At 44.4% G+C, this 13,410-nt stretch overlaps 1 protein-coding gene across 6 annotated transcripts in view; it reads left to right on the top strand.

The window, feature by feature from the left end:
- Nucleotides 1–13,410, top strand: part of LOC140398255 (opioid-binding protein/cell adhesion molecule-like) — a 1,404,083-nt gene that overhangs the window by 1,060,389 nt on the left and 330,284 nt on the right. For 5 of the 6 annotated variants that reach the window (XM_072486703.1, XM_072486705.1, XM_072486704.1 and 2 more), the window contains exon 4: nucleotides 3,032–3,091. The exons of the other annotated variant lie outside the window; for it this stretch is intronic. In XM_072486703.1, the coding sequence (XP_072342804.1) occupies nucleotides 3,032–3,091 (60 nt within the window). The remainder of the gene's footprint in view (nucleotides 1–3,031; nucleotides 3,092–13,410) is intronic. 6 annotated transcript variants of the gene reach the window in all.

Genomic DNA, 13,410 nt, shown 5'->3' with positions numbered 1-13,410 from the left:
CGTTTCGGTCTCTGCTCCAGGGCCTCTTTGCTCGTCATTCCACTGCTAATTTCTGCTATATATTGTAAGGGGGGACCTTACTGCACCTTCCCACACGGGATTGATTTTAAAAAAAGCTCCGTTGGGGCTCCTCTGGAGGGCCCGAAAGTCCGTTGTCGCGGGAGCTGCCGAAACGTGCGGCTTAGCTCCGCATCGCCGCAACCGGAAGCCCTTGAAGAAGATTAGATGAGTCCTCTTGGTGTCCCAATCAATCTTTAACCCGTTTTTCTTCAAGTGACTTTGTTGTGCCCAAGTTGGCTGGGAGTTTTGCCCATAATTCAACAACAGCTATACTTCAAAAGTACTTTTGGTCAACAAAACATACATTTTCAACCATAGGCCCACTGATAATGTATCCTCTCAGAATTACTACCCTGCATGTTTTGGCAAATCACAAGACTTAATGTTTGCCCAATCAATCCACAGCAAAAAGCAAAATCATAAACCACCCCTGCACTTCAATGCGTAAAATCCAGGCACGTGATGTATTTTGTCCATGACAAAGGCAACAGAAATCTCTCCCAAATAGTACCTATGGAAGCATGTTCTTATTACTAAAATATCTGTCTTAAATACACATGTTTGTAAAATTACATGGAGATTGGTATGATCTGTAAAGTGACAGATCCTTCGGGTTACCCTCATATTTCTCCCCCTCCTCTACTGAAGACATTGATTCTTCACTGGATGGTTGCAAAGGCATTGGTTAGTCGTTTGTATCTTGCCTATGAGATCAGGGCTCATATTTAATAATAATCTTTATTGTCACAAGTAGGCTTACATTACCTAAAGTTACTGTGAAAAGCCCTGAGTCGCCCCATTCCGCCGCCTGTTCAGGTACACGGAGGGAGAATTCAGAATGTCCAATCAGTGTTAATGTAAGCCTACTTGTGACAATAAAGATTATTATTATTACCTAATAGCGTGTCTTTCAGGACTAGTGGGAGGAAACCGGAGCACCAGGAGGAAACCCACGCAGACACAGGGGGAACATGCAGCCCCCGCGTAGACAGTGACCCAAGCCGGGAATCGAACCTGAGACCGTGGCACTGTGAAGCCATAGTGCTAACCACTATGCTACCATACTGCCCACAGCTACCGTGCAACAAGTGTCAATATGCTTTCTGACTGCAGGGACATAGTTCTGAGTCAATTCAGTCCTCTCTTCAACAGGCATGCATGTAGATTTCAAGCAGTCATTTCTGGATGACAACCTTGGTGGTTTGCATGTTCAATGTAGTTTCATTAATACTTGTCAGAGATCAACTAACATAATGCTGACCAGGGATCAAATATGAAATTCTGTTGGCTTGTCTGATTCAACCATTTATGTGGAGGAGGTGTATTTTCTTTGCCTATGGTGCTGTAATGCCAATGAGGTCAGGGTACATGAATAAGTCACTTGCATGTTGCCACAGTGGGAATACACACATATTGTATAATTGCATCAAAAGCTTGGTAAATACATTTTCATGAAAGCAATGGCAGAACTATGTTGAGACGTCAGGGATAGGGGAGGGCAGTCTCGCCTGCTGGCTGGAGAGCCAACGATAGACACCCACTGCCTCTTTTCGGGAAGGCCCATCAAACCACGAGCCAATCAGGCAGTGGCGAGTGCAGCAGTGGGACTTCCCTTGGAATCAAGGGCCGACACCGAAGGTCTCGCCGACCAAGAGCTGCCAACCAATCAGAGGACAGCAGCTTATAGGCTAAGCAGCACCACTAGGGAGGGTGTGAGTGCAGTGAATTATACCTTTAACCCCTTACGGGACTATTCCAGACCGAGAACATTTCTCTGATACTTACTCTCAAAGCTCAAGCTAGCCTCGTCTTACAGACTCTTGTTTACATCTGAACAACTGATCTATCTCTCCCCTGAGGAAAGAAGTCAACAAAGAATTCTTCCAGGCAGCAGTCCTTAATAAGCATCAGCTAGGTTATAAATATCCCAGAAATTATGAAAGTCTCTTTTTGGTAATGTATTTCCCCACATAAGAGTGTATGGACGGGGCTATTGGAGTTGTACACAGAATACTACGCAAGGTGATATATTTACTAACTGGTCAAAAATTATTGTAATGTTTTACAGTAACAATTAAAATAACTTCTGTTTATTTGTTTCCTAAAGTCTGAATTGCATAATTCTTAAAACCTTTTTGAACTTTACAAAGAACAGTCAGTTTGTTTATTTTTCGACCAGATCAACCCGAGGTTACATTCCCATAGCATCTGATTTTTCGTCAAGATTATTTGTAACGTTCCATTTCTATGATTGATCATTTTTACTTGAATTAATAATGGTTCATAACTCATTGATGATATCTGCTTCCACCTTGTACCAGTTTCTTGACAAATTCCTTTCTCAGCCTAACACCATCAGAGTCTCCGGGTCACAAACAAGTTCGACATGCTTTACATCACAAAGAGTTGTTAGTGTCTGTTAATATTATTTTTAACATTCCTTCTGCTAAAAGCTATGTTACTGGGATTATTTAAAATAGACAAGATCTACATATTTTGTCCTTTTCGCATTAATGTATACGACGTACCTTATAATCAAAGATCTTCAAAAACATTCGAGCACCCATAAGATACTTTGTATCGTCAGACAATGGACATTTGTTTTCAGTCCGTACTGTTATATGGCAGTGATATCTCTGTGTATAACAGAGATATCTGGATGGAAACTTTAACTCTTCTCTTGAAATGAAAATCGCTTATTGTCACAAGTAGGCTTCAAATGAAGTTACTGTGAAAAGCCCCTAGTCGCCACATTGCGGCGCCTGTTCGGGGAGGCTGGTGTGGGAATTGAACCGTGCTGCTGGCCTGCCTTGGTCAGCTTTAAAAGCCAGCTATTTAGCCCTGTGCTAAACCAGCCTCAGATGATTTCTTATTAAGGGAATCTTCATTCCTAAAAAGCAATGTTCTAATTATATCTGAACGCTGCCTAAATATCTATATTACGCCTAATTGTGTCTATGTTCCTTCATAGTGGCTGCTGGCAGAAGGACAGGGCCCAAGTCCCAGGATCGCGGAGCATCCCAGGCCTCAGGTAAGTAATGTGTAGGGGGGGTAATTCCACCAGGTTGGGAGGGGGGTGCTCACTGGGATGGGATTGCAAGGAAGCCGCAGCAAGGGCAGGGTTGTGACTCTTAAAGGATGACCCCCACCCCTCTCCCATTTTCCAGATGTCTAGTCTTTTGTTTGAGGGGCCGACACCACCCCTCCCTCACGAGGTGATAAGCTGGCCACACAGTTTTAGCTGCCATGTACAGCACGTGGTAATCGGGCTATTACCAGCAGTGGTGGGTATGTGGTCATTAAGTGAAAGGTCAACCCCGTCAGTGCTTAATTCTGGCAGAGGCAGGAAGGTGGTGGGGTCCTGTTACGTTGCCAAACCACCTAATTACATGCCCCTCCCGGCTTCAAACCCGTCACCAGCGAGAGAATAAGTTTACGCCCAAAATCTCTTTGGTTCTGAGTCTGGATTAGAGTGAGGAAAGTTTATTTGGCGAAACACAAAGGTGAAAATATCCATCCTCAGACTCTCCTGCATTTAAATGACATAACGCTCGGCTGAAATAAAATTCAGGCCTGTGCAAATGAAAGTCAATAATAATTCGGCATCCACAGAACCTTCGTACTCTACCAACCTCGCATTTCATTAACATTTTCAGGCCAAGTCCTCAGGAAGAATAATGACATTGTTACAATAGTGCAATACAAATATTTGTATTAATTATTTGGGCCTTTAACTTATTTGTTGGTTTCGGAATGTAACCTAAATTAATTAGGGCTCATTGTGTGTTATGTTAGCACATAATGGATAAGACACTCAGCGCATGTTAAATTGGAAAGTTCTTTTTTTTATTTCAGATGTTGATTTAGTGCAATTCAAATAGCTTGATTAATCCTTTGAATAATCAATAGAATCAGCAGCGATCCACATAATTGGTTATCTTTGGTGTAGTCACATTTCCGATGGTGAAATTCCCACTGAATCATGAATGGAGTTGAAGTGTTCAGTAAGGCAATACTTTTGGAATATAATTTCATAACTTTATGTATTTTACCTTGTTCAATGTGAACAATTGAATGTTTGGTATTTTTAATATTGAGTGAAAGCATGTGGCACTAGTGGCTCCTGTAAAACATGTTATCTGCAATATGGGCCTTCCTCCATCTAACCCCCAACAACAGGTATTTATTTCTCCTTCAGTAATGTGACTCCAGGAGCCGATTGGACTCTTCTATATCCTCCACCTGTCCGTACATATTGCTTTTGTGAATGAAATTGTACTGTACTGTGTCATAGATAATGCAAGAATTTATTTGCAATTACCCCACTGTTAGAACATAGAACATAGAACATTACAGCGCAGTACAGGCCCTTCGGCCCTCAATGTTGCGCTGACCTGTGAAACCACTCTAAAGCCCTTCTACACTATTCCCTTATAGTCCATATGTCTATCCAATGACCATTTGAATGCCCTTAGTGTTGGCGAGTCCACTACTGTTGCAGGCAGGGCACTCCACGCCCTTACTACTCTCTGAGTAAAGAACCTACCTCTGACATCTGTCCTATATCTATCTCCCCTCAATTTAAAGCTATGTCCCCTCGTGCTAGATATCACCATCCGAGGAAAAAGGCTCTCACTATCCACCCTATCCAATCCTCTGATCATCTTGTGTGCCTCAATTAAGTCACCTCTTAACCTTCTTCTCTCTAACGAAAACAGCCTCAAGTCCCTCAGCCTTTCCTCATAAGGTCTTCCCTCCATACCAGGCAACATTCTGGTAAATCTCCTCTGCACCCTTTCCAATCCTTCCACATCCTTCCTATAATGCGGGGACCAGAATTGCACTCAATACTCCAAATGCGGCCGCACCAGAGTTTTGTACAGCTGCAACATGACCTCATGGCTCTGAAACTCAATCCCTCTACCAATAAAAGCTAACACACCGTACGCCTTCTTAACAACCCTCTCAACCTGGGTGGCAACTTTCAGGGATCTATGTACATGGACACCGAGATCTCTCTGCTCATCCACACTACCAAGAATCATACCATTAGCCCAGTACTCTGTCTTCCTGTTATTCCTTCCAAAATGAATCACCTCACACTTTTCTGCATTAAACTCCATTTGCCACCTCTCAGCCCAGTGGTGCAGCTTATCTATGTCCCTCTGTAACTTGTAACATCCTTCCGCATTGTCCACAACTCCACCGACTTTAGTGTCATCTGCAAATTTACTCACGCATCCTTCTACGCCATCCTCCAGGCCTTTTATAAAAATGACAAACAGGAGTGGCCCCAAAACAGATCCTTGTGGTACACCAGTAGTAACTGGACTCCAGTTTGAACATTTCCCATCAACCACCACCCTTTGTCTTCTTCCAGCTAGCCAATTTCTGATCCAAACTGCAAAATCACCCTGAATCCCATGCCTCCGTATTTTCTGCAGTAGCCTACCGTGGGGAACCTTATCAAACGCTTTACTGAAATCCATATACACCACATCAACTGCTTTGCCCTCATCCACCTGTTTGGCCACCTTCTCAAACAACTCAATAAGGTTTGTGAGGCACGACCTACCCTTCACAAAACCGTGTTGACTATATCTAATCAAATTATTCCTTTCCAGATGATTATACATCCTATCTCTTATAAACTTTTCCAAGATTTTTCCCACAACAGAAGTAAGGCTCACTGGTCTATAGTTACCGGGGTTGTCTCTACTCCCCTTCTTGAACAAGGGGACAACATTTGCTATCCTCCAGTCTTCTGGCACTATTCTTGTCGACAAAGATGACTTAAAGATCAAAGTCAAAGGCTCAGCAATCTCCTCCCTAGCTTCCCAGAGAATCCTAGGATAAATCCCATCCGGCCCAGGGGACTTATCTATTTTCACACTTTCCAGAATTGCTAACACCTCCTCCTTATGAACCTCAAGCCCTTCTAGTCTAGTAGCCTGAATCTTAGTATTCTCCTCGACCACATTGTCTTTTTCCTGTGTGAATACTGACGAAAAATATTCGTTTCGCACCTCTCCTATCTCCCCGGACTCCACTCACAACTTCCCGACTTGTCCTTAACTGGCCCTACTCTTACCCTAGTCATTCTTTAATTCCTGACATATCTATAGAAAGTCTTAGGGTTATCCTTGATCCTACCTGCCAAAGACATCTCATGTCCCCTCCTGGCTCTTCTTAGCTCTCTCTTTAGGTCCTTCCTAGCTAACTTGTAACTCTCGAGCGCCCTAACTAAACCTTCATGTCTTATCTTTACATAAGCCTCCTTCTTCCTCTTGACAAGTGTTTTGACTGCTTTAGTAAACCACGGTTCCCTTGCTCGACCACTTGCTCCCTGCCTGACAGGTACATACTTATCAAGGACGCGCAGTAGCTGTTCCTTGAACAAGCTCCACATTGCCATTGTGCCCATCCCCTGCAGTTTTCCTCTCCATCCTAAGTCTTGCCTCATCGCATCATAACTGCCTTTCCCCCAGATATAACTCATGCCCTGCGGCATATACCTATCCCTTTCCATCACTAAAGTAAACGTAATCGAATTGTGGTCACTATTACCAAAGTGCTCACCTACCTCCAAATCTGACACCTGTCCTGGTTCATTACCCAGTACCACATCCAATATGGCCTCGCCTCTCGTTGGCCTAACTACATACTGTGTCAGGAAACCCTCCTGCACACATTGGACAAAAACGGACCCATCTAAAGTACTCGAACTATAGCGTTTCCAGTCAATATTTGGAAAGTTAATGTCCACCATAACAACTACCCTGTTGCTTTCGCTCCTATCCAGAATCATCTTTGCAATCCTTTCCTCTACATCTCTGGAACTTTTCAGAGGCCTATAGAAAACCCCTAACAGGGTGACCTCTCCTTTGCTGTTTCTAACCTCAACCCATACTACCTCAGTAGACGAGTCCTCATCAAACGTCCTTTCTGCCACCGTAATACTGTCCTTGACTAACACCTTTTACCACCTTTCCTGAGCTTACTGAAATACCTAAATCCCGGCACCTGCAACAACCATTCCTGTCCCTGCTCTATCCATGTCTCCGAAATGGCCACAACATCGAAGTCCCAGGTACCAACCCATGCCGCAAGTTCACCCACCTTATTCCGGAATTTTCTTATAGACAGAACCAGCAGAGAAACACACATTTAAACCCATACCAAATCTGGATCAAAAAACCTCGGACTCAGGAAATAATAAGCAATATTTTAATCAACTTCAACTTGCAGATTCTTGGGTACACTTAACCCAATATACCATAAATTGTCAAAGCACAGTGTTGTTTGATGGTTATTTAAATCAAATGCCTGATCTTGAGCTTAAGATCAACTGGGTTTTCTTGAACTATCCAGGCATTTTTTCGACAGACAAGGAGTCAAATCAAGAGCTTTTAAAGATTATCTAAGAGCAGCAATCATAGAGAATAATGAGGTCTCAAGATTTTTAAAAGTAGCTTTTAAAATGGCCCCCATCTTAATGAACCAAATAAATGGCAAACCTTCCCTCATTCATTTGAACACAGATCACTCAATTAAATTACACCAAAACACATCAGAGCATCGCTTGTGATGACCATAGCCCAGTATTAGGCAACCTAGGCGAGTGAGGGCGCCACTTGAGTGGCCCTCCTTCATCTCAGTGGGCTATAAGATTGAAACAGGCTTGTTCACTAACTATGACCCCATGAATAAGATTAAATGCATTTAATACACGCTGAACATTTCATAACGAGTTATTGTTAATGGGTAATCATTTATCTATTAGTAGAACTATCATCAACTTCAAAGAGTCAAAACAAAATAAATATTTACACTTTGGACACAGAGGGAGTGCACAGCTCTCGTAGTCAATGCTGTGGAGAATCAGCACGCACTTCACTTGCCCTTGCTTTATGTGCGTATCACCTCGGTCATACTAGTAGGAAAAGAATAACATGGACAGAAATTAGTGGAAAGTGGTAACCTAGTGTGTGGGCAACGGTCAACAAAATGTCTTGTGGGCCGCACTCAGAATCCAGATGGGCCACATCTGGCCCCTGGGCCTCAGGTTTCCCTCTACTGTATTAACCTGATGAAAATAAGGGACAGTTTTTCTGTCTCGCCAAGCACACACAGATTTCTGAAAGCTCCTCTTCATGAATCACCCACTGACGTAGAATCATAGAATCCCTACATTCCAGAAGGAGGCCATTCGGCCCATCAAGTCTGAACCGACCCTCCAAAAAAGCATCCCATCTGGACATTGATCATGGCCAGACGACCTAACCTGCACATCTTTGGACTGTGGGAGGAAACATGCGAACCTGGAGGAAACCCATGCAGGCACAGGGAGAAAATGCAAACTCCGCACAGTCGTCCCAAGGCTGGAATTGAACCTCTGTCCCTGGCGCTGTGAAGCAGTAGTGCTAATCACTGGGCCACAGCGCTGCCGATGGATACTGCGACCTTGATTTGGAGTTTGACGATGGAAGGTGTTTTATTTCTGGGTGTGTGGAATGATTGTTTGTTGTTTTTATACATATATCTGTCGCGAAGCACTGCTGTTCGAGATACAGTTGGTGAGGTGCTTATTATGGATGCGTGATACATGGGCTGCAGATCACAGCATGATTCCCAATGAAAACTTTTAAAATTAGGTTCCTACGAGGATATGAACCCTGTAATTAATGTAATCAACTGGCATGTAGTAATTATGCACCACAATCTTCGTGTCGGACAAAATTCGAACAGATATATTAGCCTTGCTTCTTTCAAACCCGTGCATGTTTTAAATGAGCTGCTGTCACTATTTGTCATGCAAAACAAATTGCGTCCCGCAAATGTGCAAAGCTAAATCCTGATGAAACTGTGCACATTGGAAACAATGAATTCTTGAGCAGTTTGCCCAAAGCTGCTTCCTCAGGCCCAGTAATTAATTATTGATTCCTTAAGCGGTCTGAGGACATTTGGTTGTCTCTGTACCTCCTGTTCAACTGTCTCTCACAGGAAGTGAACTGGAAAGCTTTTGACTGCCTTACGGGACTGTTCCCATTGCTCACAAGAACTGATTGTGAGGCTCATCACGTCAGTCAGTTTGGGTTTCACTTGCCTTGCCACATCACAGGCAGCGTAGAGAATGCAAATTGGTATCACAATGCTTGGACTTTTCCAGATCAGTTGCAAACCATTTGGAGGTGCCAAACCAAATTTGTAACCTGAGTTTAGGCTCTTTTAAATGAATTCACATTGAAAGAGCCTGGAGAAAGCAGAGGAAACGAGCATCACCGAGCAGTGAAGGAGGATGCACTGCACAGAATTTACAACCTGGTGCTGTGCGTTTTGAAATGTATTCTTTCACAGAACGTGGGTGTCACTTGGTTGGGTCGGCATTTATCGCTCATCCTTAATTGCCTCTGAGAAGGTGGTAGTGAGCTGCCTTCTTGAACCGTCAGAGTTCATGTGGCGTAGGTCCACCCACAGTACTATGAGGGAGGGAGTTTGTGGATTTTGACCCAGCGACAGTGAAGGAATGAAAAGATAGCTCCAAGCCAGAATTGTGTGCGGCTTGGAGGGGATTTTACAGGTGGTGGTGTTTCCGTGCACCTGCTGCCCGGTCGCAGGTTTGGAAGGTGATTCCATTGAACGTCAAGGGGAGCTTCTTAGAGTCTCACTTGTTGAAGATGGCCATTGCTTCTCTATAGTGGCTATGGTCTCATGGCGTGGTGTGAAGAAACAGAGCTCTGATCTGTCGGGAACTGTGTCAACGAGGGCCAGTTCTGATGACGCAAGTGGAACGAAATGAGTTTGCTCTCCAATTCTGTGCTGAACCCAGCTTGATGTGTACTAACAAGGACATGCTGAGCAAAGATTTGGACTGCCTCTACAGTTAGTCAATGTGGCCTGGGGCCATGGTCATTACTGCACAGAAGGAGGCCATTCACAGAAGGAGAACATTCAGTTCTATGTAGGGCAATATAGCCATTCAATTGTTTCCTCTCTCCAATAGTCATGAAAGTTTATTTCGCTCCAATACATATCCAAATTATTTCTGGAAGCATTGATTGTCTGCGCTTTCACCACCCTCATAGATGGCAAGTTCCAGATTATTACCACTCGCTGTGTAAACAAAAACAAGATCTTTATAGTCCGCTACACCTCTTGTCCAAAAATTTAGGTCTGTATCCCCTATCCCTTACGTCACCAGCCCATGGGATCAGAGTTTATTTGTCTACCTTATGTAAACCTGTCATAATCTTGTCAAACTCGATCTCATCTCCCCTCAACCTCTTTTCTTCCGAGGGGAACAACTTCAGCTTCGCCATCCTAACCTTGTAGTTAAAGTTCCTCATCTCTGGAACAATGCAGGTAACCCCCCTCGCGAGAACGTTCAATTTCCTCCGAAGATGCCGTGACCAGAACTGTACACAATACATTGTGTCCGTGCCAGAGTTTTATAAAAGTTCAGCATAGCTTTCAGTCTAAGACCCTATATCCTTTGCTAACCAGTCTCTCAATGTGTCCTACCAGCTTGAAAGATCTATGCAAGTGGACCTCAAGGTCACTTTCCCTGCGTACTCTCTTGGCGCGATCGAACGGAAATGAAACAGAATTCCGTGTCAGGCGCATTTTAAAAAATAAATTTAGAGTACCCAATTATTTTTATTTTTTTCCAATTAAGGGGCAATTTAGCGTGGCCATTCCACCTAACCTGAATATCTTTGGGTTGTGGGGGTGAAACCCATGCAGACATGGGGAGAATGTGCAAACTCCACACGGACAGTGACCCAGAGCCGGGATTCGAACCTGGGTCCTCAGCACCGCAGTCCCTGTGCTAACCACTGTCCCACATGCTGCCCGGTCAAGCACATTTAACCGGGGTTTCCCCGGCACTCGCTGCGCCGAGGAAGACCCCATTATCTAATGGGACTCTGTTCTATTTTGGGGCCTCAGGGGGGAATGCACCACCGAGGCCACATTTAGCCTCATTTCCTGCACTGAGGAGCTCTGCAGGATTAGATCGGGGCACCCTCGAGACCCATCAAGACAGCCCCCGGACCTCCCCAACTCACATATAAGGGGGTCGCCACACCCCACCTAATCAGGGCACCCCCAGGGCCGATCTCCAGCTTCGGCCAAATGCCACCCAGGTACTACCAGTCTGGGACCCTGGCAGTTCCAAGGTGGTACCCAGATAGCACTGCCAAAGTACCCAGGTGGCACTGCCATGGTGCCAGTGCCAAGTTGCCCAGGTGGCATCAGGGTGCCAGGGTATCACCCTACCCAGACCTCAACCACCGGTGTGCCCCGATCAACTGGGAGACACCCCAAAATCTGCCCACCCCAGGTGCCAGTATACCTGGTCCCCATTTGTGGAGACCAGTACTTACCGGTGCCCGCTTGGGGTCTCCAGGAGCAGGGGTTAGATCCTGTGCCTCGGTTAACTCTGGCGAGTGCATATTAAAGTCTGCCTGACTGCAAAACTTCAATATGCAGATTAGCAGGATCCCGATCACGAGAGCCTGTTAGATCTCGCGAGGTGTGGCGAGCTGGCTAAATCCCGGAAGAGGCCTCTCCCATGATCTCCCGGCCGCGTTCCATCCCAATTCCAGCAGGACACAGTGGGTAGGTCGTACCCATTATCACTGTGTCATTAAACCTCTGTTGCTTCTTGCTGTCCCTTCTGTCAAAGTGCATCACCTCGCACTTCTGAATATCAAATTCTATCAGTCATGACTACTCATTCTGCTTACGAAGGATTTGAAGATTCACGAGAGGGGAATTATCAGAATTGTTCCAAAAATTAAAAGTTTTAACTACAAGATTAGATTGAGGAAACTATGGTTCCTGTCCTTAGAGGAAAAGAGGTCCTGTTGCAATTGACTGGTATCATGCTCACTATTTGCCACACCAATAAGTTTGATATCATTGGCAAATTTGAGATCAAAGTCATTTATATATATATATACATCGAAAAAGCAATGGTCCCAGCACCGTCTAACATTCTTCATCAAAAACAATCATTGACCATGTCATTATTTTCTGTTATTAAATCATTTTTTTCCCATCCAGGCTGACACTAATCCTCCTATTCCGTGAGTCTTGATATTTGATCCTTTTATGAACCCTGTGTGCCACACTTGTAGATTCTCCAGAAACTCTGCTGTTATCACACAGCACCTAGAAGGAGACTGATTGATTACATCTCCCACTCTGGCCAGAATTTTCTGGGCATACACTCCAGCAGGTCTCCTGGCCCTGCCGAAGGTGACACCCCCATGGCTGGTTCCCAGGTGGCATGGCTGGCCAGCAACGCAACTGGCCATCGTCTTCGGGGGGATTGGTGGGTTGGAGGGGGCGTGGGTGTGTGTGGTGAGGATGCAGAAAACCCCGGGCCCTCTTATCTGCCTCCCTTAGTCCTCCAACCCCTACAATTTTACTGATATTCCCTGTTCAGAATGTGCTCTACACCTGAATACAAAAACACCCTGCATGCAATCCATTGCTAAATTACAAGCTGATTTTCACCTCTTCACAACATGAATAGGATGGGAATAGAGGGATACGGACCCAGGAAGTTTAGAAGATTGTAGTTTAGTCGGGCAGCATGGTCGGCACGGGCTTGGAGGGCCGAAGGGCCTGTTCCTGTGCTGTACTTTTCTTTGTTCTTTGTTCTTAGTTCTTTGTAATTGCATTTCAAACTAATTAATAAAATGTGAAGTACTTTGGGGCGCTCAGAGATGTAATAAGGATTCATAGCAATGCTTATGTTCTTTGTTTTCTTGTCCTGCTTCCCTCCTTCAAATCACCCTTCAATGCTGAAAGCTGAACAATAACCTTGGTCGACACTTCTAATCTTCGGTAAATTCACAGATTATTTCAAAACTATCAAATTTCCTCCTTGACGCTCTCCTCAAAATAAGTTCAAATACAGATGTCAGCTTTGCTTTTTGACACCGTTCAAGGCTTATAAGATGGTAGGTTTGCGCCCCACTTCTGGACTTGGCGCTAACTAGACTGAACCTATGCTAAAAGGTGCTGAGTTTTGGAGAATGTTAAACTGCAGTGCCAGTTGCCTGCTCCACTGCATGAAAAGGTTCTAAGAAACACAAGTGAAGAGATGAAGAAAATTAGTATTTGGAAACAAATGGCTACAGAGAAGTTAATGGGATTGAAGGTGGACAAATCTCCAGAGCCTGATAATCTTCATCCCAGAGTACTTAAGGAAAGGCCCTAGAAACAGTAAATCCATCGGTGGCCATTTTCCAAAATTCTTTGGACTCTGTATGGGTTCCTACAGGTTGGAAGGTGGCTAATATAACCCCACTGTTCAAAAATGGAGGTCAAAAGAAAACA

This window comes from Scyliorhinus torazame, chromosome 21 (assembly GCF_047496885.1).
Source record: "Scyliorhinus torazame isolate Kashiwa2021f chromosome 21, sScyTor2.1, whole genome shotgun sequence".
Classification (NCBI taxonomy): Eukaryota; Metazoa; Chordata; class Chondrichthyes; order Carcharhiniformes; family Scyliorhinidae; genus Scyliorhinus; species Scyliorhinus torazame.
Note: the sequence above shows the minus strand (reverse complement) of the source record. Positions and strands in the feature narration are given on the sequence as shown.